Source organism: Solanum verrucosum, unplaced genomic scaffold (assembly GCF_900185275.1).
Source record: "Solanum verrucosum unplaced genomic scaffold, falcon-dt-bn FXZP01000182.1, whole genome shotgun sequence".
Classification (NCBI taxonomy): domain Eukaryota; kingdom Viridiplantae; phylum Streptophyta; class Magnoliopsida; order Solanales; family Solanaceae; genus Solanum; species Solanum verrucosum.
The window spans coordinates 313,488-338,482 of record NW_026020378.1 but is presented as its reverse complement, the minus strand read 5'-3'; the positions used below and the strand labels follow the sequence as shown (position 1 = coordinate 338,482).

Here is a 24,995-nt window from a genome sequence, read left to right as displayed (position 1 = left end):
TCTTTGTAACATATTTTACTTTGTGTTCTTTGCATTACAATAAATGAATAGGTGAGAATTAATAGCACAATTCTACCATTGGCAAGTACGTTTCATATATATTTAAATTATATATGTGTGATGTTTAACTATTAATAAATTCTGCATGAAAAACAAATAGTGTTAATCATTCAGTGTTTAGACCTAGAGACAACATCTTAATCATTCAGATGTTCATTCAAATTTAGATATCTTAATCTTAATGAAAACAAATGAGGCATATTGAGATCCATTTCTTACTTTTTACGATATAAGTACGCATCTTATCGTACTTATCTTCTTATGAATAATGGTACTTAGGTTATCCTATGGTCAAATATTGTATGAAAAAAATTTGTAGTTTTGGTTGCCAAAAATAATGCATAGCCAAACAACAAAATGCCCAGTTTAATTCCGCAAGATCAAATATGTAACATTTATTTAGTTTATTTGTTATTCCCCCATCCTACATTAGTTGTTAATTTTTCTCTTTACACTTTTGAAAAATCATAAATAAGAAAGAGTAATTTTACTAATTTATCTTCTTAATAGTTTTTTCAAAAACTTAATGACCAATTTTAAAATGAATTAATTGTAAAAGTAAAATAGAAAAAAATATAATTAATTCTATTTTGAATTTATAGATCGACAAAGAATTTGAAATAAATTATTTTTAATAATATGACAATTAATATAGAGAAAATTGTATGAAATAACAAACTATTAATTCAAATTAAATGTTATAGTCATAGTTTATTTTATTTGTAATTCACAACAAACATCCCATTTTTTTGTCATCTGATTCGGTATACAATTAGTCATTTTATACATTTCAGTATAAAATTATAAAATGCATTTGTGTTTGTATAAAGCGAGAGAAAAATGTATATATAAATATAAATACATATATTTTCGTCATATACACTTATAATTATACAAATTACAATATATAAATAAATTTATACAAAACTGAACAATTTATATAATATTGAATGTATCTAGCGAATTATGAAGCGCAATTATACAGATTATAACTATACTATATAGATATAATTTTTATGTTTGCTATATGTGAAAGTTGTTCATTAATATAAGCAACACCACAAGGCACAGGATTGAAGTGGCAAGTGTCAGGGAGGGACAAAGTTGTAATTTTGTCGTCTACAATGTTGGGAAGTACAGAATATCCGTTTGGGCAAAACTATGATGCTCGCCCAGGGATAAATGAAAATCTTAGCCCCAATACTTAGCCGAGATACCTTTCTCACTCTATTATTCTAAGGATTTTATCGCTAACAAGCATCGCCAGGTGACCCATTTAGCTTCTAAAAGTTGCTTTTTTTTGAAATATTTTCTGAAGATTTTAGTTACAAAATTGATTCTTTACCCTCTTAATTCTACAAGTTGGTTCAGTTTTTGGTGACCATTTTAGTCCCAGATGTTGTTTTTTTGCAATATTTGGTGAAACTTTCATGGGTTTGGTTTTATGTAGTCAGTTGACTATTTTCTGTTCTAGTTTGTTCTTTATGAACACTTGGGGTTTGACTAAATATTATCAATATGTGTTTTGCTGTTCTGGAGGAGTAGACTAACTGGGAGAGAAATTTATGTCTGTATTGAAAATGTCTTAGGTTTTTGAGCATTTTGTAACACAAAATCCATCATCGGCAAAAATTATACTCCACTATTTTAGTCTTTGCCATTTTTGGGCTTTGTTCTAAGTGAAACTATTCCATTGTTACCGCTATGATAGTGTAACTGACCTTATCCTAGTTTCAGCAAGGTTGTTTAATCATCTCTTTGAAACACTGCTTATGCTATAATGCTGTAAAAACAACTCATGTTTCCGGTCTATTTGCACTAGGAAGGTTATTACATCAAGATGCTTTGCTTGGTCCTAATTGCACATTCATGCTGAGGACGGACAAAGCTGTGATTAGTAAAATGATCAATTAGTAGTGGAAGTGTCATCATGACTTTGATAGAACAAATATTATCCTTTCAATTAAGCAACTTTACCTTATTGAGTAGTGATCCAGACTGATATTTCATCAGCCGAAGTTTCCAGATGGCATTCGCTGTTTGCATCTTCTTGCGATGCCTGCAAAAGTCAAGGACTAGGATGGAGATGATCTCCCCTCTGAAGAGATATGGTTATTCCTGCTTTGTTAAAATGTGTAGTGAAAAAATCAACTAATTTGTTTGCTACTATCAATCTTACAATTATGTGTCCACATTTCCAGAACCATTTAAACCTTCAAATTTTGGGCATACTGGCAGGGAAGCCCTTTCAGATCTTCCACCTGCTTCCTACACTATTGTTCTCATGCCGGTTTGACACTTTCCCCATCTGTATTTTGATGCTTCATTCCTTCCAACAATACTTACAATTTATCGTGGTGTATTCTATTTCAGCTTTGATTCTGTGAAAAAAACACCTTCCCTAAGGATGATCATACGTTCTTTGCCAAGCATATTTGCTTCGCCAAAAGTTTGTGTTCTCATAAATTTTTCACCTTTCCAAGCATTTTGGTTCAGTGATAAGGATGCAGCGGGATGTGTGAACTTGGCGCACCTACCACTGGTTCGAAGCCTGGTATTTAAGTGGGAGAAAGGGTAGAGGGGTGGGCCCATACTCCCTCCAGTTTCAAATGCACAGTTAGGGTTTGGCCTAGCAAACTCACAGGAAATCTATCAATCATCAAAAAATAATTTTCTTCTTACATTTTGGGCAGTTCTTTCAAGATGAATGTGGTAAAAGTGTATTAGCCATCATAACCTTACTTCTATTTTGTGATTGAAATCTATTTCCATTAACAGAAAGAGAAAGAGAAATTTAAAATCTAGCAACATAATGATTTTATACACTAAGAGGACACTTGCTGTTTATCTTTATTATTTTTTGATTTTTCAGTTACCTGACACTAGCTATTTTAGTGTTTTTTTGTATTGGTTTTCAGTTTTCTTGTTAGCTTTCCTATTTTGTATTTCCTAGTTAGCATAGGAGTCTGCGTCCTGCTCTGATTCTTTTTTTCTTAGTTTTGCAGGTTTAAGAAAGTTTAGGCTCATATCGAGGCGGCTATCATGGCACATTTACTTTCTACTACGTGTTCTTTAGATGTCTCTTCCAGCAACAAGCTGCATTTCAAGTCAATTAACCAATGCTCTACTCCTATTCCAACATCTTTTAATATGGGAATTTCTTTCTCACCCTTGAAAAAGCTAAGTTTGCAAAGCAAAAGGTCTGCAAAATATGTGATCAGAGCTTCAGCTGTTTCCATGAGCCAAGAAGCCAGAACCCAGAATGACTCTGGTTCTCAACAGACCACTGATGGAGCCTCCACTAGGAAGAAGGTCATGGTCATTGGTGGGGATGGCTATTGTGGCTGGGCTACTGCTCTCCACCTATCCAACAAGGGATATGAAGTTGCCATTGTTGACAACCTTATCCGTCGCCTATTTGACGACCAGCTTGGTTTAGATTCTCTAACACCCATCTCATCTATCCATAACCGCATAAGGCGTTGGAAATCTCTCACAGGAAAAGACATTCAACTGTTTGTTGGTGATATATGTGAGTTTGAGTTCTTGGCAGAAGCCTTCAAATCCTTTGAACCTGATTCTGTAGTCCATTTCGGAGAGCAGAGGTCTGCCCCTTATTCTATGATTGATAGGTCAAGAGCTATTTATACCCAACATAATAATGTGATAGGGACACTTAATGTACTATTTGCCATAAAGGAGTTTAGGGAAGAGTGTCATTTGGTCAAACTCGGGACAATGGGGGAATATGGGACCCCTAACATAGATATTGAAGAAGGTTATATAACTATTACTCATAATGGAAGAACAGATACTCTTCCTTATCCCAAACAAGCAAGCTCTTTCTATCATTTGAGTAAAGTCCATGATTCCCACAACATAGCCTTTACTTGCAAGGCGTGGGGAATCAGAGCTACCGACCTGAATCAGGGAGTTGTATATGGGGTGAGGACTGATGAAACTGCAATGCATGAGGAGCTGGTTAACAGACTTGATTATGATGGAGTATTTGGAACTGCACTAAATCGGTTCTGTGTTCAGGCTGCTGTTGGACATCCACTTACGGTGTATGGTAAAGGAGGGCAGGTACGAATTTCCTCTTTTTCCATGTGGTACTGCATTTAATGAATAAACAATTAATTCTATTGAAGAAATCTTGAGCTCTATCCATAGATCCTCAAGTGAAACTTCTTTCCTGGCTTTTATAAAGTGCATAAGATATACATTGAATCCATCTCTGATGTTTTTGTTATTTGTTCTTTCGGACGAACATATAAAAAAAAAAAAATTGTTCTTGGGACCATAAACAGGGTGAACTTCAATAATCAGTGACATGATCCATAACTGCCCTCATCAAAAGAGAGTTAAGATGCAACTCATTCTTCCATTGCCATGACTGTAACCATTCAATACGGAGATAGGGACCGGAAAAACCTTTTATTTTTATCAGGAAGGGACTGAGAAACCTTCTATATAGAAAATGCTAGAAACACTGGACTGCAGACTGTTCTGCATATATTCTCCCCAACTGCTGAATATAAGCTGATATTTCTTCCCTTTGTGTGTTTGTAATTCATTGCACCAGAATTCGCAATACCCATGAAAAGTAAGCTTTAGTACAATTGGACATGGAAGGTATTGAGATTTGGATGATCTCACCTCATATAGTGCATTTAACACGATTATCCAGAAAGCAAAATCAGTGTTGAGAAGGGGGGCAGTACGGTCTTTAGAAAATAATAAAAGGTGAATTTGAGTGGCTTCCTTCCTTTGGATGGGGCTTGATTTTTGTTCACTCCCGCTTACTGTTTATATTAAGTTATAAGCATCCTGACCAACTACCCCCTGACAATAAGTCGTTTGCCATTTAAAAGCATTCCTAGCTTTTCTAATGTGTGTTTTTTGTGTCGTACAGACCAGGGGATATTTGGATATTAGAGATACAGTTCAATGTGTTGAAATTGCAATTGCCAATCCAGCAAAACCAGGAGAGTTCCGGGTTTTCAACCAATTCACAGAGCAGTTTTCAGTAAATGAGCTTGCAGCCCTTGTCACCAAGGCAGGGGAAAAACTTGGACTTGAGGTGAAGGCCATATCAGTGCCCAATCCAAGAGTAGAAGCAGAGGAACACTACTACAATGCCAAACATACTAAACTTATTGAGCTGGGACTACAACCTCACCTTCTTTCTGATTCTCTTCTAGACTCTCTATTGAACTTTGCTGTTCAATATAAGGATCGTGTCGACACAAAGCAGATCATGCCTAGTGTTTCCTGGAAAAAAATTGGCGCGAAGCCAAAGACTGTTGCAGCATAAATCACTTAGACAAGCTATAGAGACTTAAGACTGGAAGTTCTTGTATGCCATTTTAAATAGGAGTTATAGTATTTTTACAATGCCTTGCACAATTTTATGTTGTTACTTTGGGAAGTATTTGTTGCATTCGGAAGCTTGTGAAGGTTGTGGATGTAGATTTTGTTGGAGGAAATACTCGAGGTAGTCATGACCTGTTTCAAGCCTGAAACTTATGTGATTTACTTATCAATTTAGTTTTGGCTACATAGATAGACCTGTTCCCGGATATCCTCCTCATTTTGACAGATGAATTTTTGTTTGCATAGTGACTGAAGATAGGTTTCCTAAAAGGTCCATACTTCAAGAGGACACTGTATAACATTAATGGTTTATTGGCTTGTTAAGTCATAATATTCAAGTAAAGAAGTTGAAGCATATGTAACTTTGTTGAAAATTATTTGAACTCTTGAGATAATTAGGACATCTCCTATGATGATGTCTTTGCTTGTATTGTTTGCTGGCAATAAAGCCAAAGCAAATGAACCTCCGCATAATCTGTGCAGCTATGAAACTTAGAAACACCCCAGAAAATGAACCAAAAGCAATTTCAACATTTCACTACTTGTATAAATCAATGTTCATCATGCTTGATATAAAATTGTACAGAAGTTAAAAGAATGTTGAAAGATGGTTCTTCCCAGCAAAAATAGGGAAGAAAACAACCGCCATTACTACCATAATATCCTTTTCTTGTTTTCTTCCCCATCTTCTGCAGTACCTATAAGTTTCATGTGATGCCCCGAGTTTTGGCATTTGGTCCTTCAAATACTTAATTAGCAGTGAGATTACAACAGTGGCTATGCTCATTTACAAAGTTACAAGCTGTTTTGGTGTCTGCTTCATGTTGTTGGTAAATAATTAACTTGTACACAACATAAGGATACTGGATCAAAATCGTGAAGGTATATATCCACTTGTTCTTTTGCATGACTGAGATGGCATAGCCATGTAGTTTCCACCTAAACCTGCTTTCACAAAAGCCACCACAACTGAAGACAACTCATCTTGATGCAAAGTGAATTCATGATCAGCTCCTTCAATAATTTGTAATTTATGATTTGGCACATTCTTGGCAAATTCCATAGCATCTTCAACTGGCACCATTTCGTCCATTGAACCATGGACTGTCAACACCCTATTATATTAACCCAGGAGGTTTAATACACAGTTGATGAACAAATAACCATTCACAAGCAAAAGTAGCCTCATACTGAGATGTGCACACAATGGGCACAGAAAACAAATTAGTGCCCAACTGTTGAAAAGGTTGTATTCATACAGTAGACATGATGTGAAAACTTAAGAATCACTTAGTTCTAACTTCTAATCAGAATATCAATTCCTGACCTGCAGCTATTGGGGATACTTTGACATGATCCACGAGTATCAGTTGTTAGACGGTCCATCAAACTTTCCTCAGTGACACGATACTCGAACCTTCCTGCAAATAGCAAGAGATTACACTGTGTAGGATTAACAACTGAAGGCAATCTTAAAATCCATCAAGAAAGTAGGAATTTGGGTTACCACATCTTTTGTGGGTATGTCGAATTAGATTTTCTCATTGTTTTACTCCCACAGGTGTGTTATATGCAGTCGCGTGCTAGGATAATTTCATTAAGGAGTATCAGAATAGAAAACAGAACTGATCACTCTCAGCCTAAGAATAGTGGAGGAAGCAACCACAAATTAGAGATTGCATAGGATCAACAGCACAAGGTTTACCTAGAATTCATCTTCTTTATGCCTCTTTTGGTGCAGTGATGTACCCAGAATTTTGCACATGGATTCGCCCAGAGTCTAAGGCATACCTGTGGCAAAACCCACTAGCATGGGAAGGTGCGAAATGGACAATACCAGACATGACAAAGGGATTTTACTGTTGCTCTTTTTTCATTTCATAATAAAAGCTTCAAAATAAGCTCTTCCTTTTTTCCACCAAAACACACTCCTTTTTAAAGTTATTTTGTGGAGCCTAACAATAAATATGGATTACAACAAAAGATTTAAAGTGAATTACAAAGTTAAAATTCGAGTTAATTGAGAATACATAAACTTCAATAAGACAACAACATACAAAAAAACAAGGAAGCAAGGAGTTGCTGCAAGAATGTGTATATTCCTTGGGAACGAAAGCTACAGATCATCAGGTATCATTTAAATATAGGATCAAATAATTATGTGCTAGAATGAAGCGACATATTCACGATAGGTGATGCAGAGCAATGTCTGAAACATATGTGTTGGGGCATAGGCTTGAAGTATAATAACCCTACGTTGAAGCAACTGACTCGGTGACTAGAGTGTGATTCTTCATTATACTAAGGTGTTTGCCTCTACATATTTGCACATATTTTAGATTTTTATATTGTTATGCTCCCACCTTTTTAATTTATGTGTCTTACATTCCGCTTGAGTTTTGTTTAGAAAAGAATGCCACATTCCATATTTAGTAAGTCTTTAGTTCCAGACTTATAATCATCAGAACTTATCTATTTGAAGCATAGCATTATGTCATTCTCATGAACCACACTTGTGTTGTACCTCACATTTACAACCCATATCTTGCAGAGGCGTATACAAGATTTCGGCAAGATGCATCTTAAATATAAATTTGATCAAATTGACTTTTTGGTTCTTAATATGAACAATTAAATTTTAAAAATTATAGGTCCAAAATATATAATACTATTAGTTTAAATTTTAAAACACACATTTCATTTAGTTATATAAAATTTTTACAGTGCTAAAATTTTAGGAATTTTTAATGTAACACACTTGAAAAATTGAAAGAGAAAAAAAAAAAAAAAAAGTTGAAACACCAAAAGTGTAACTGATAACCCCTTAGAGAGGTGTTACTCAAAAATACGAGATAGATAAAAGATTTAAATTTTTATTTTCACTTAGAGAGGTGCACCCAATCATCATCGTATTATTATATGATACTTTGAACATGGGTTCACAAAGTTATATTCAAATATTTTTTTAAAAATATAACATTACTATATATGATCTAGAGCGAAATGATTTCCATCAACTAAACCAGCCACACCAAGTCATCTAACCATGTCCACTACCTCCCTATGTGGTTTAATTTACTATCATCCACTGACACTACTAAAACATTGCTAAAAAAGACAGACCAAAAAGCTATAGATGAGGTCGCTCCAAAAAACGATGTCATTTGCGACGCTGTCCATTGTTTTTATTATTTTTTAATTTTTTTTACAAAAAGCGACGGACAGTGACTCTATGTCCGTCGCTATTTTTGGTGGATTTTTGCGCCAAATATATACATAATTAATAATTATTTATTTAATATAAGTATAGACGCCGTCCATCGCTTTTAATTAAAAATAACTATTTTAAAAATTAATAAATAGCAATGTCGTCCGTTGTTTTTAATTAAAAATAATTATTTTTAAAATTAATAAATAACCATGTCGTCCGTCATTTTTAATTAATCAATTATTTTTATAAATAGCGATGGACGACATCTCTTAGTCCGTCACTTTTTGGTCAAATATTTTTAAAAAGCAACGGACAACGTCGCTTAATCTGTCACTTTTTGGTCAAACATTTGAAAAAAAAGTGCTTTTTAAAAATTATCTTTGGGACAGACGTGCAATTCCTCCATTTTTCTCAATCCCTCTTTTTCTCTCTTCTCCTCTCTAAGACCCCCACCCTGCACCCACCCCACCTCCCACGGTCTCTCTCTCCTTTTTAAGGTTAGAGTTTCACTTTTAGTTTTTTTTTTTAACTAAGTAATATTTGATTTGTTAGCTAGTTTATTCTATTTAGTTTGTTGAATTTGTGTTATTTGATTGTTAGTTAGTGAATGAATTTCTAATTTTGATTTTAGGACTTAAGTTTGAATTGGGGATTTTTGAATTAGATTGTGAATTGGGTATTTTTTTTGAGTTGATATTGAAGTGTTTTGAAGTTAGAAATTGAAGTGTTTTGAATATAAGATGTTTGAAAAGTTGAACTATTGAATATACTTGAATATCATGAGGTTTTTTTTAATTAGATGGTGAATTGTGTATCATTGAGTTGGAGTTGATTTTGAAGTTAGATATGAACTTGAATTACAACTTATAATGAATTATAACTTAAATTTATAAGAACTTGAACTTAATTAGAACTTTGAACTTGAAATCTTATTGGCCTTAATTAATTAGAACTTAAACTGTGAAGTATTTGAAATCTTATTGACCTTAATATATTTGAACTTAATTAGGATGATTAATTATTTGAAATCTTAAGTTTAAATAGAGTATTTTTGGTTGGTATAAATTTTGAACTAATTAATTAGAACTTAGAACTTCATGTTGTCATGAATTTAATTAGATACTTTAATTTTAATTATACTTGTACTAGAGAATTTTGTACTTTAACTTAAAAAAATTAAACTTGAATGTGTCATGAACTTAGAACTTAATTATAACATGAATTTGTAAGAACTTGAAATTTATTATTAGGTTGTGAACTTTAGAAGTCTTGAAAAAATGTAGTCTTTAAGAATTAATTAAGCTTGAACTTTGGAGATCTTGAAATGTAGTATTAATGAACTAATTAGGTATATAAATTAGCTAAATATATATAAGTAATAATAAATATAATTATTAAGTAATTATAAATATAAATTAGTTTAATCAAAATTTATAATTGAATATCTATATTTTTGTACCTGGATCATTGTTTGTGGATGTATAACATGCATTATGAAACTAATGGTGGTTGGAAACCTGAGTTTATTGACGGTGTTATTGAACATACACTGACACTTGATATTTTCAAGAATAATGGATTGGTTAGGTATCCTTGTAGTGCATATAAATACTTGAATTTTTTTAATCCAGATACAGTCATGGTTCATTCGTACTATAATGGATTAAAGCCTAGATATTTTGTATGGATTGATCATTAATAAAGAGATGGATTGAATGGTATGTTTTATAATTCGATGCTCATGGATGAATATAATATGTTTGCACCACATAGCCAAATTAGGGTTGAACAATATGGATGTATCCATTTGAGAGGTAAATAATGCATCACCTTAACTGGAACCATCTTTCCAGCAGGAGTCCTCTTATAATGAGCATGTCCACAAAACTTACAATTTTTTAATTCACTATCAGTCTAGTAAAATAACATACAGTCATTAACACAACAATGAATTCTATCATACGACAATCCTAACTTGAAAACCAAATTTTGTCTTAGGTATGTTAAACTCCGGATTAACTAGTTCACCCAAAAGATCAACCATTGAGTCCATAGCCGTATTGAGAACACTCCAATCTGATTTAATATTAATTAATCTAACCACAACTAACAAGGCAGAATGTGGATCCCTTCACATAGTGGACGACTAGACTCTTCTAATTGATCATAGAAGCGTCTTGCTTCTTCATTATGAGCTTCATCAAAATATTGTTCGGGTTTCATCCCATCTTGAACCCCAAAAGCATCATTGATCATTTCATAAATTGTATCATGTTCAACCCTAATTTGGTCATGTGGTGTAAGCATATTATATTCATCCACGAGCATCGAATTATAAAACATACCATTCAATCCATCTTTCTTCATGATCAACCCATACAAAATATCTAGGCTTCAATCCATTACGGTACAAATGAACCATGATTGTATCAAGATGAAAAAACTTCAAGCACCTACATGCACTACAAGGACACCTAACCAATCTATTATTCTTGAAAATATCATGTGTCAGTGTATGTTCAATAAACCTCTAACACCATCAATAAACTCAGGTTTCAAAACACCACCAGTTTCATATTGCATGTTATACACCATCTACAAAAATATAGATATTCAATTATAATTAAATTTAATTAGATTAAACTAATTTATATTGTTAATATATGTTTATAATTATTTAATAATTATATTTATTAATATATATTTAGCTAATTTATATACCTAATTAGTTTATAAATACCACATTTCAAGATCTCAAGTTCAAGCTTAATTAATTCATAAAGATTACATTTATCAAGATTTCTAAAGTTCACAACCTAATAATAAATTTCAAGTTCAAAGTTCTTACAAAAGCAAGTTATAATTTAGTTTTAAGTTGTAATCAAGTTCTAAGTTCATGACACATTCAAGTTTAATTTTTCTAAGTTAAAGTGCAAAATTCTCTATTTCAAGTATAATTAAAGTTAAAAATTCTAAAACTAAAGTATCTAATTAAGTTCAAGTAATTCATGACAACATGAAGTTTTAAGTTCTTATTAATTAGTTCTAAAGTCTAAAGTTCAAAATTTATACCAACCAAAAAAATTCTACTTAAGCTTAAGATTTCAAATAATTAATCATCCTAATTAAGTTCAAGTTATTATAAATTAGGGAAAAGGCACAAGCACCCCCTCAACTATACGCGAAATCTCAGCGACACACCTTAACTATACATGAGTCTTATTACCCCTGGATTATTTTAAAGTGTAATAAACACACCCTTAACACAGCCTAAAACCTATATAGTCACTCACATGATGGAAGATGTCTTACACTTGCCTCCAAGTCATCATTATGTCAATGCCACGTCAATAAATAGTCAGATTTTAAAATAAAAATAAAAATCCATGTCATTTGATTCCTTCTTTTTCACTATCAACACCCACTCCAAAACCAATAAATCCATTTATTTCGACCATTAAAACTCAGCAATCACCATGAAAATTATAACCCACCACCAAATTTATCCCTTCACTACCACCAGATTCAATATCTACTATCAATTTCATCTTTTTACCACGAAACATCAAAACACAAACCAGATTTATAACCCACCACTAAATTTATCCCTTCACTACCACCAGATTCAATATCTACTATCAATTTCATCTTTTTACCACGAAACATCAAAACACAAACCATATATTTTTTCACCGACATTTAAATCCACGACAAAATATAACTCCAATCCTCAAACACTCGAGCTATTAAATCTGAATTTTAAAATGCTAGATCTCTTACATCTTATTGAAGTTTATGACCTAACAAAATAAGTAAAAATAAAATTTCATAAACCATAGTCCAAAATCTCCATTGAAGAACTACCTAAATTTTTAACTCTAATTCGAAAATAATTTAAAATTAGAGTTATTTTTTTCTGATTGAATTTGGGTTAAGAAAGACCGATTGAAGTGAGAAGGGAAGAGAAGGAGGCGGGGTGTTTTGATAGAGAACTGAAGTGGATTGAAGTTAGGGTTGGGGTAGGGGTGGGATGCCATATTGTTGGAGAACTGAAGTGGAGGGCGGGGGTGGGGGCGGTGACAGGGGCAGGGTCGGGGGTGGGGGTAGGGGTTAGGGGTAGAGGTAGAGTAGGGGTATGACATGGATAATTGAGGAGGGGAGGGTAATTAAATTATTTATTTATTAATTTTTTTTAAAAAAAACTCTAATTTAAATTGTGCTCTTTATATGTTGCCTAAATTAAATTCATAATATGCGAAAAAAAATATCCTCATTAGTGAATTTCATGTTATGTATTTGAGTAAAAAATGAAAAAGAAAAGAAAAATTCTCTCAATACTATACAAATTAATGAAAAACACTAAAAATAATTCTCCGATAATTTATATATGTTGTGAAAAAATTATAAAATTTGACTCTATTTCTTAAAGAAAAAAAAAAGAAATTCAATTAAAAAGATATCAATTTAAGTTTTAATGTTAATTAATTATTTGTACTAATTAATTATAAAAATGTCCAATTAAAAATGAACATGTATCCATATTAAACAAATTTTAATACCTCTTTTTCGTATATCACATGCCTCTAAGAGAGTAAACACGCTATATGTGTTACCTCAGCACGGAAGGGTGCGTTTCTTACACTTTAAAATAATACAGAGGGTAATAGGACTTCTGTATAGTTAAGGTGTGTCGCTGAGATTTCGCGTATAATTGAAGGGGGTACTTGTGCCTTATCCCTATAAATTAAGTTCAAAGTTCTAATTTAGTTCAAATATATTAAGGTTAATAAGATTTCAAGTACTTCAAAGTTCAAATTAAGTTCTAGTTAATTAAGGTCAACAAGATTTCAAGTTCAAAGCTCTAATTAAATTCAAGTTCTTATAAATTCAAGTTATAATTAATTGGGAAAATGCATAAGTACCCCCTCAACCTATGCCCGAAATCTCAGAGACACACCTAACCTTTACTAAGATCCTATTACCCCCCCCCCCCTTGAACTTAATTTATCTATAATATTCTACCCCTTTTCGGCCTACGTGGCACTATCCTTGAAAAAATTGTCAACATGCGCTGGGCCCACAAGATAGTGCCACATAGGCCAAAAAGGGGTAGAATATTACATATAAAATAAGTTTGGGGGGGTAATAGGACCTTAGTAAAGGTTAGGTGTGTCTCTGAGATTTCAGGCATAGGCTGGGGGTACTTATGCATTTTCCCTAATTAATTATAAATTCTAAGTAGTAATTCAAGTTCATATCTAATTTGGAAAAATGCATTAAGTACCCCCCCCCCCCAAACCTATGCCCGAAATCCCAGAGACACACTTATACTATACTAAGGTCCTATTATCCCTGCGAACTTATTTTATAAATAATTTTCTACCCCTTTTCGGCCTACATGGCACTATCCTTGAAAACATTGTCAACACGCGCTGAGCCCAAAAGATAGTGCCACGTAGGCTGAAAAGGGGTAGAAAATTATTTATAAAATAAGTTCGGGGGTGTAATAGGACCTTAGTATAGTATAAGTGTGTCTCTGAGATTTCGGACATAGGTTGTGGGGGTACTTATGCATTTTCCCTATCTAATTTCTCTAACTTCAAAATCACTTCATCAATTCCAACTCAATAATATATTCATGACATTCAAGTATATTCAATAGTTCAACTTTTCAAACATCATATATTCAAAACACTCAATTTTTAACTTCAAAACACTTCAATATCAACTCAAAAAATACCCAATTCACAATCCAATTCAAAAATCCCCAATAAAACTAAAGCCCTAAAATCAAAATTAGAAATCCATTCACTAACTAACAATCAAATATACAAACTAATAATCAAATAACACAAATTCAACAAACTAAATACAATAAACTAACAAATCAAATATTACTCAAATTGAAAAAAACTAAAATTAAAACCCTAACCTTAAGGAGAGAGAGATTGTGGGAGGCGGGGACGGCGCGGTGGGGCGGGGATGGCAGGGTGGTAGCAGGGTGGGGTTTTTAGAGACAACGAAGAGAGAGAAAGAGGGATTGAGAAAAATGGAGAAATTGTTGTTTGTCCGAAAGATATTTTAAAAAAAGCGACAGACATTTGTCCTTCACTTTTTTAAACCAAAAAGCAACGAACTAAGCGACGCTATATGTCGCTTTTTAAAATATTTGACCAAACATTTTGACCAAAAAGCGACAAACTTAGAGATACCGTCCGTCACTATTTTTAAAAAATAATTGATAAATTAAAATTAATTAAAAACAATGGATAGCGTGGTTATTTATTAATTTAAATTTTTTTTTTTTAATTAAAAACGACGGAGGACGTCTCTACGCATATTAAATATATTATTATTAATTATATGCATATTTGACGGAAAAATCCGTCAAAAAAAAGCAATGGACATAGAGTCACTGTCCATTGCATTTTGTAAAAAAAATAATAAAAACGACGGACAGTGTCACAAATGATGTATTTTTTTGGAGCGATGTTGTCCGTCGTTTTTTAGTAGTTTTTCATAGTGATAGAAGTGTGAAACATCCAATGATCCAGACCAAAGACATTCACCAGAAAATGGGACAGAAATATGTCGATTATGAAGCACAAAAGGAAAAGAAGGCTATTAAGCATACCTTTTCTATTTCTAACATCAATAAAACCATTATGCTTTATCTTTTCTTTGAAGTCTCTGCCCAAGCGACCCTCTATCCCTCTCTCAAGATTGAAGCGCCCAGAAATATTGATGACAGTTTGTACATCCTTATAGTTTGAAGCATACAAGAGCACAGCATTTCCTCCTGTAGGTAAATCACAAAAAAAATACACTTTCAGCAGAGACTTTAGAGGTGATACGATTCGCAGATAAATAAGCTGGATATAGTTACTAAAACTGAACTGAGCTGCAGTATGTGTTGATTATGTGAAGAGTGGATACAACGCAAACTATAGCACAAGAAGATACTATCTTTCCTTGTTAATTTGACGGTGTCCAGACTCCTGTGAGATCAATACATCACTGTCATGACAACTCAAAGTATTTGTGCAACTCTTACCGATAAGAAATTAAGTAGAATATATCATCATAAACAACAACGGTTAGCAAGACCATATAATGTTGGGGTAAAACATGAAGGTTGTCAACATTTACTGTTATTTTTTAAAGTTAAATCTAAAATGAACATAGAAGTAAACTCAAAATTTCTAAATTAGCAATCATAATTTGATTATAACAGAACTGTTTACTTAAAAAGAAAACCCTTCTTCAATGTTTAAAATAAGCTAACCTATGCCCGAAATCTCAGAGACACACTTAGGTCCTATTACCCCCGAACTTATTTTATAAATAATTTTCTACCCCTTTTCGGCCTACGTGGTACTATCTTCTGGGCCCAGCGCGTGTTGACAATTTTTTCAAGTTATCTGGTTGATAGTGCCACGTAGGCCGAAAAGGGGTAGAAAATTATTTATAAAATAAGTTCGGGGGGTTAATAGGACCTTAATATAGTATAAGTGTGTTTCTGATATTTCGGGCATAGGTTGGGGGGTACTTGTGCATTTTTGAGTTTGAAGACACAAAATTTTCAAATCACACCTATGCTTGCAAAACAGCAAAAGGTACTGTTAATGATCCCTCAAGTACTGAACCATTACAAGAACCCCCAACAATTTATTGGGGGTCACATAGACATAAAACACACCCAAAAATGGAAGATAAAAATCAAGAATCTATTAACATATTTATGAATCCCGATCCTGGAAAATATTGATGACCTAATGAGAAAAACTAACCAACTAACAAAGAAAGGGTATTCATTTAGTCCTCATGCACTGCAAAATAACTTACACCTTCTCCCTAAACCAGAAAAAATGGCAGTAGATTTAACATAAATCACTAGGACAAAATGTAAAATCCCCTCGTGAAACCATCAAGTATGATAAGCAGTAAATGACAAGAAAGCTTCTATCTCTCAATGACTCAAATCAAGCAGCAGCAAAAAATAGCATTGCTACTAGTCCAAGAAACATCTGTTAGTTAGACTGCATGTGCTGTTCCAGTATGGTGGTACTGTAATCCTCCAAACACCACTATTCACACCCCTAACAACAGAACTAGGAACGGGGAAAGGAAAAGAGAAACACGGTGTAGCTTCCCAAGATCAGACATAAGTTGGCTTTCAAAGGCTATACCTTTGCTATGACCAACTATTGCTGCTATGAAACACTTCTCCTTATGGAAGTGCTCGACTATGGCACGAAGATCATCAGCTTCTCTGCGGTAGTTACCATACTGAAAGGAACCTTCGCTTTCACTGACACCAAAAATAAAGTGAGTTTTCAGTAGTTCGTTTCAATTATTTTTTACTGTGTTCATAATATTTAGAAATTAGAAATTTATCATCTCTATATAGAGAATATAATGCTATGCATAATGTAAGTCAAGTTTAATCCTGAGAATACTTGAAGAGAAGATCCATCTGACAGCACCCTATCTGTAAGATTCCAATTTAACAAGCTGGAAGCAGCAAATTGTCCATTAAAGTCACAAGAATCAACTACAGCTACTTCAAGACCAATATAGTGTATATGAAACAACACTATATAAGACAAGTATGCGAGGAGCTCCTAATACTTGCAAGTGAAAAGGGGAAAAAAAAGAGAACAAAACAAAGTATCGAAGTTAAATAAATGTATTTTTGGTCCATATGCATATGCAGCAGCAATCCACATGCATATATATTTAGTTCTCCCAATAACCTAAAGAATTTGCACGTTTATAAGAACAGGTACTCCTAGTAGATTTTCCTCAACTTTCCAAAAAGCAGAGAATCCAATAACCATTTCTACATTGAGTAAATCTAAGTTGACAGATCAAGAGTAAGAGAAGAACAAAGTTCACTGGGAGCAGCACTCCCTTTCCATTTATTTGCTAACCTAGAGGTTTCTATATTGGCTTTTGTGCTTGAACATACCCATTTCCTGCAAAGTCAAAGCGGAAGGCACTGATTCCTTCTTTCTCAAAAGCAGCAGCAAGATTCACCATGGGGATCCGATCCTGAATTTAAAGCAAAATTAATAAAGAAGATTATTATTAGTCAATCACAATCAATGTCCAAAAATTGTACGATAAGACGAGAAAAAGCAGTTGAACAGCCAAAGAGTTGGATGTTGCTGGACTGAATCACATAATAAAGTAGAAAGCAAAATATTCAGTCCATTTAGGCCTTTGCCCATATGTCCAGTCTCTAGAAGAATCCCTAAATGAATTTTTATCTAAGTAAATAAGCAATAATAATATCTTTTTAGATAGAAAGGAAGCATGTCAGTAAACTAGATTCAACAATAGTAAAACATAATGCAGCAGTCAATAAGAGTAGTGGCATATACAAGGACAAGTAGATGCACTGATACACCACATATTTCTCAGGGTGCCATTTTATTTGCTCTTCAAGGAAGGATGGAAGTTATGATGAGAGTACTCAGACATTTAAAACAGCCATTTAATTTTTATTAAAAGCTTACAGGTAGTGCGAAAAAGTAAAAAACCTTCCTTTGTTTTTCCTTGGGGTATGGTAGTTGGGTTGGGGGGAGGGGAGGATAGACATAGAAGCAAGAGAATGTTTCTCTCAGCACAATCGCTACACTCAGTTATAGAAAAAAGAAGTTCCTAAAAGAATTTAATACCAAATTCAAGCTAAGCTTGAATGTTGCTGCATAGCAAAAGCAATAAACCATATTTTCTATAAGAATATCTAATTCTCATAAAGAAAAATATATATCAACCCAGAACAGCATGCAGCAAAATTCAGATAAATGATTATATGAATACGCCATATAAGTAATTCTTACGTGTTCAAATTATTGTGACAAACCTTCGATGATTTGAAACCATGGCAGATAACTACAAGCTCAAGGGAATTTGTTCCATGTAGCACACCCACCAGTTTCTCACCATGACTGTTATGTACTGTCACACGCTTATGCCGAGTCTCTATGGAAGAAAAAGAAAAAAAGTAAGGGTGATAAAAACAAAAGATTGGCATCACTCCAACATAGTCAATGGGACATAGATAATTGCAAGCATAGCTAAACTACAGCATCCGTGATTCACATTCATTAACCGCTATAAAAACTCCTGCACAAATCACAATACTACAGCATCATAGAAAATTGAAAGGTCATCAAAATTGCAGCATCATTGATTGACATCCATTAACTGCTATTGAACTCCTGTACAAGACTTCAATATTATTATTTTCTTTTTCAAAAAGGTCTACAGTTAGATCATTATCACGTTATGCCTAAAGATGGTCTAAGATGAAACTTAAATACATTATCAAATAGCAAAAGACTTCCTTTTTATTGCCTTGTGCTTAACTCCTATTTAAAGGCCAGCTGTAAACAAAGAAAACAAGAGATTCGTGGTTGTACCGATACCAGTTGACAGCAATTTGCCAGTTTCCTACAGTTGACCGATTGATCCATAAGAGTGGTAAGAGATGATATTTACAAGGACGGGAAGCGGTATCGAACAAGAAGAGCTGGAAGCGAAGCACCCTTTGAACAGCTTCTATCTGACAGGAGGAAGTACTCAACTAGTGAATGAAAGGAAAGATGACGCTCGCATATAGTGCTGATATTTTCTTCCTTATGACTAAAAATGATTGGAACCTACATTAATCAGAACTATCAAGTCACAATGGCCTATCCAATCCAATTACCATTAGGTCATCTAAACATAAGTGGAGAGAAATTTCTTTAGGCATTTCATATTTGATACAGCAGTTGTCCGTGTAAAAAGGGCCACCTAGATATTTCTTTTATTGGGTTGTATGACAACTATACAACGCGAAATTTCAGCCAATAATACAACAAATATAAATTCTTTTTTTTTTTGAAGAATCAAAACCATGATTATGGGCGGCTTATATAGCGTTGGGTTCTCCCACCTTAATAGCTAGCTTTTGCGGTGTTTGAATTGAGGCATAGTACTATCAGTTGTTAAACTATCAATAGAAATCAAATTGGGTGCTACGATTTTCACCATACAATACTAAAACTTGATAGTGGGAACTGAACCGAGTGCTTTACATATATATATATATATAAAAAAAAAAAACGGAGCAAATACAACAATGGAAAAAACCCAAAATTCTATCCTCGGAAAATCCAATTTAAAGACAATTTAAAGACGATCAAATTCAGTAAAATATTAGAAACCCCAGAAAAATCACAAAACACGAACTCTTTTTGAATCTTGATGATCTGAAAGATTCAATTTATGTTCCTTTGTATAGTAAAGTGTTTACCTTGCAGATTGGGGATTGAAGGGGACGGAGCCATCTGAACAAAGCTTTTGGTCTCTCCAAGTTTACTAGTAAGGAAGAGATTACATTATGATTTATGCTTGTAAGACAGATATATAAATAATAATGTTTCACAAAATGATCCTTCAAAAAATCTATTACAAAATAAATTATTTTTTATTTATTAAGAATTTTTTACGAACAAACTTAATTATATGAAATAAATATTATGATAATAGATTAATTTGACCCTAAATACAACAAGTGGAAATAAGAGGTCGTACAGATCAGTTGTATATCCTCTCTTTATAAATGATATATGATATATGATATATGATATGATCTTCAACATAGTTTATAAAAAGAAATCGTGATTAGTCATATACTCAACATTTATAACCTACAATTTCCCTTTCATTGAGAATTTATGTTGCTATTGGATATAAAAAGTTGCATGAATTTGAAATAAAACTTCTTAATTTTTCACTTTTGATAACATTCTCAAAAAGGTTTACACCCCCTTCACTAAATTTGGAAGACCCTTAACCTATATCTCATTAGTAATTAGATCTATTTACTTGTATATAAGTGTGGATAACCACACAGGTGAAGGTCAACATGATTGGTGATCACCTGTATGGTTCCACACTTACATATACATTTGCAAAAAAAAAATCTTCGTTTTAATTTGTTTGTCTTATTTTTTAATTTTTTTATATATTTTAAAAATATGAAAAAATATTATAAATCATTATAATTGACAACTTAAAATATATTTTAAAAAACATATAAAAAATTGATTGCTAATAAAAAAATTCATTGATTCAGAAAATTAATCTATTTGTGTCACATAAAATGGGACAAAAGAAGTAGCATGTATTATTTAATTTGGAAACTACATAAAAAGTATTGTAAATCTCAAATCTCAATTATTAACAACATAATGGCTATTGAAATTCTATTTGTGATACATATATTGGGACAAGGTAAGTAACATATATTATTTAAAATTACGTAAAAATTATAAATAACAATAATTAACAACTTAACCTATGTGGTTCCACACTTACATACACATTTGCAAAAAAAAAATTCTTCGTTTTAATTTGTTTGTCTTATTTTTTATTTTTTTTATATATTTAAAAAATATTATAAATCATGATAATTGACTCCTTAAAATATATTTAAAAAAACATATATAAAAGACATCAAAATTTGATAACTCTCTAAATTAAATCGATGCCACATAAATTGGGATAGAAGGAGTAACATATATTATCTAAAAATTATATTAAAGTGCTATAAATAATAATAATTAATAACTTAAAATATTTACAAATCATTAAAAAAAAATTAATTGACTTTCGAAATTTTATTTATATCACATAAATTGAGACATAATAAATACTTCATCTGTCCAACAATAATTGTCCACTATTTACAAATCATAAAAGAAAAAAATTGGCTAAAATCATCCCTAAACTATACCCTCAACTTAAACTACATCCTTAAATTATCCTTCTTAACAGAAAACATCCCAAATATTTAAAACCTAACCACTTCCATCCTTTTGTTAAAATTTTTGTCAAATAATTAATGGATTTTACACAAAAACATGTGAAAGTCACACTGCTCTCAGTAAAACTTTTCCCACATAATTTCATTATCCGCTGGAAATAGCTCTCCCCCAAAAAAAACTAATTTTCTTGAGACCATTATTTGCTGAAAAGAAATAAAGTTAGGATAGTGTTGCAAAGAGTCATGATCTGCTCTCCTTCTCGTTTACCAACTTAACAAAGTTGGAGCTTAATTTCACATCATCTTCACCTTCTGTAAAGTCAAAATGTAATTAGATCAACAAACTTTCGGGGAAATTTGATATTTGAAGTGATCAAGATTCTGAATTTCACATATGACACTGGAGTATTGTTCCCCATATTTAAAAGTAAAAGTCTCAAGTCGCCACCATTTCTTGCAGATTCAATGTGAAATAAATATTTCAACTGGTATTTTTTTAATATCAAATCAAATGAAAAAATAAATTAAAACAAAATTGCTAATAAAAGGATCTGCATAATGTCATTTAGTGTTGTTGCCAAAAAGAATTCACAATAATATTTTAGATGTATCTCGTGTTACGATCCGATTTTCGAAAACTAAGGTTTCGAAGCCATTTCGCAACTTTGTGGCAATTTTGTTAAGTTTTGGAAAAATGAGTTATTTGGAAGTCGCCACTTAATTCTTTAGGAAAAATTAAGAAAACCATTTTAAAAGGAATTTTTTTTTTGAAATGTAATATTTTAAATAAAACCAGAGTCGGGTAAGGGTTCAAATAATTCTCTAAGGAAGGGTTTAGGCATCTTAGAGAATTCGCTAACACACGGTTGATCGACGAATTTAGAAGTTTGGCTAATTTTATAAAATAAAAGAATTACTTATAAAAATCTTGTTTGAAACTTAGATAAAAAATCTTTTGATGCTTGTAAAAATCTCAAAAAATAATCATAACTTGAAACTTTTATCCATAGTCAAGTTTTGAGTCATACAATTAATTCAAACTAACCAACATGGATCAAGGGACCTTGTTTAACAACTATGAAAGGATATAGAAAATCCTTAAGTCATTCATACAAAGTCTTAAGTTATTTTAAAGGAGAACTAATTTAGTTTAAGAAAACTTAACAACTCTATCCTAGTCAAAATTTGAACCAAATAGTTAATTCAAACTCATAAACATGGATTCAAAGCTAATTACTAACTATGAAAGAATATGGATAATTCTCAACTTAGTCTAAGAGCTTAAGTTGCCTAATCTTGAAAGAGTTTTGAAAACTTGACTACTTAAAAATGAATGAGTAACGAGATAAAAAAAAAGTCATTAAAAAACCTCCCAAGGATTCATCGAAGTTAAAGAAAAAGTCAATAAGAGTTAGCATTCGCAAAAATAATAATAACAAGGAAATAAAAGTAAATAGTGAATTAAATAACTGAAATTTCTAGCCCACACTCGACCATTTTAGGGGGCTGAAATTTTTGTACTGTTGCTTCGACCGTTATGGGTTTTAACCCAAATTTTTGCTCCTCATTTTAGCTCTTTAGAGCTACTGTTGCTGCTGGTTTTTGGGTCTCAACCCAATATACTAGCTTTCCTTTCGTAACTTGACGGAGGTTTGACTTGAAAAGAAGAGAATGCGAGGGAATGGAAAGTCTGAATGGACTCAAACGGGTGAATTCATGCAAAGAAAATGAGGAAAAAAGGATTAGTAAACGAACAAATTCTTTAATAAGTTAAGATACAAAACTCAAAGATAATCAATTCAACAATTTGTCCTTCACCACAATTTAAACAACAAACTCATTATTACCAAAGAGCTACTGTCTTAACATGTTGGAATTAGTCACAAGGCAAGTGAAATCAATAAAGCATGTATGAACAACAAACCTTAACTACATATTCAACCTTAGTAAAGATCAAATAAGTAGGAGATTAGCTGACCACATAGTTGTTTCCATTAATCACAACTAAATTTTAATTCTAGGAGATTATCATCAGTGAACAAACTTCAAGCGATAAAAATTAATAGTTGTCCTACAACTAAGATTTTAAAGGGATACAACCAAAGAAAACTTGAAAGAAAACCTATCCATGTTACTAACAATATTTGATTTCTAACAAGATAGACATATTTTAAAAAATAATAATAATAATCAGTTTTTGGCAAAACAAAGACAGACTTCAGCAACACAATAAGTGAACAATTTAAGAGCCAACAAATTCGACATAGCATCTTTAGACCAGGCAACTAGATGGGGAAGAATATACAAATTATATCTCCAATTATATGCACTCAAAAAGGGCAGAGTGAAGGGAGGAAACCGACAATCATACACGAGAGGGAACAACATTACAACGCTAAAGACAAGCAGCCACATACTTAACATATTCCTAAAGAACTTGCATAAATTTTTATTTTAAAAAAAAATAAAAAGCATTAACCTTAAAATTGAGGCAATAACATATTAACAAACTTTATAAAGAATTAGGAAAAAGCAATAAAAAAATAAAATAAAATCACATTATACAAGTTAAAATATAACTGAGTTGATTCTACACAAGATAGAAAATATGCAGAATTAATGCTAACATGACAGAGAGAGCTAGAAGCCGGTCCCAACAAATGAACAAACTAAAGATTGCTTAACATTCACCATTTGGACAAAATCATCTTAAATTCATATTACGAACAAGACCTTATTTTAAAATAACAATCGATAATTATCCAAATCAACGCTTATAAGACAGGTTAAGGAAACCAGTTTTTGATAAAAACATAGGTAAAAATCTAATACAAAAGACAACAAATTAAGGTAGAAAACTACAACTATATAACATGGATTTCGAAGTCGAATAAGATTAACAATAACTAGAATCACATTCACATCTCTAAATTATAAGAAAACAGCCATCAACAGAGCAACAAACTATTTAATAAACTAATTCAAAAATTGACTTAACTAAGAGATCAGGATAATGAAAACTTTTGGTGCCAACTACATAAACATCACCCTTATTTTAACTAATCACATTGAATCTAAAAGATGATTAACAATACTAAGACAGATAACAATTCTATAATACAACAGAAAGAAAAGACTGAAGAAAAAGCAAGAAGATTACCTGGTTGTGGGCAGCGAACCGGACGCCCAGTTTGACGAAAGCGATTCCACTACCTCTTTAAACTTAAGTGACCACAAGAAGCCACAAATTTTAAACTATGGAACCAAGAATTCCCAAAATTTTTAGGGTACTCTTTGGTCTCCAAAAATCCGTCCTCGAATAGTAAGCAAAAGAAGGGTATTTATAGGGCAGCTTCTGGGTCGAATTTGAGGGGGAAAACGATGTGGGAATAATGAAAAAGTCCAAAATACTTAGCAGATAAGATTGCCAACTGGTTAATGTACGAATTCGTACCATTTTTTTAACGAAATCGCAATTGAGGGGACAAAATTGCTAGAAGATTGTCCTTGAGCTCGTGCCAAGCA

The 24,995-nt window shown here is 32.5% G+C and overlaps 2 protein-coding genes across 4 annotated transcripts; one reads left to right on the top strand and one right to left on the bottom strand.

The window, feature by feature from the left end:
• The first annotated feature begins 1,198 nt into the window (after window positions 1-1,198).
• On the top strand, window positions 1,199-5,622 carry LOC125838830 (UDP-sulfoquinovose synthase, chloroplastic). The gene is made up of 3 exons (XM_049517858.1): window positions 1,199-1,327; window positions 3,066-4,146; window positions 4,976-5,622. The coding sequence occupies exons 2-3, from the start codon at window positions 3,103-3,105 to the stop codon at window positions 5,375-5,377; spliced, it is 1,446 nt and encodes a 481-aa protein (XP_049373815.1). The 5' UTR covers window positions 1,199-1,327; window positions 3,066-3,102; the 3' UTR covers window positions 5,378-5,622.
• Window positions 5,623-6,009: 387 nt separating this feature from the next.
• On the bottom strand, window positions 6,010-20,037 carry LOC125838835 (putative uncharacterized protein YDL057W). Of its 3 annotated transcripts, none has more exons than XM_049517862.1 (7): window positions 19,956-20,037; window positions 18,519-18,637; window positions 17,619-17,701; window positions 16,837-16,958; window positions 15,282-15,446; window positions 6,764-6,857; window positions 6,010-6,551 (listed from the first exon to the last, which is right to left on the bottom strand). In XM_049517862.1, exons 1-7 carry the CDS (start codon window positions 19,987-19,989, stop codon window positions 6,305-6,307), a joined length of 864 nt encoding a protein of 287 aa, XP_049373819.1. In that variant the 5' UTR covers window positions 19,990-20,037; the 3' UTR covers window positions 6,010-6,304. The 3 variants fall into 3 exon arrangements, with proteins under 3 accessions (XP_049373819.1, XP_049373820.1, XP_049373821.1); XM_049517863.1 differs by having other exon boundaries at window positions 18,496-18,637; window positions 19,956-19,992; XM_049517864.1 differs by lacking the exons at window positions 6,010-6,551; window positions 6,764-6,857 and adding an exon at window positions 7,041-7,076 and having other exon boundaries at window positions 19,956-20,031.
• Window positions 20,038-24,995: the final 4,958 nt, after the last annotated feature.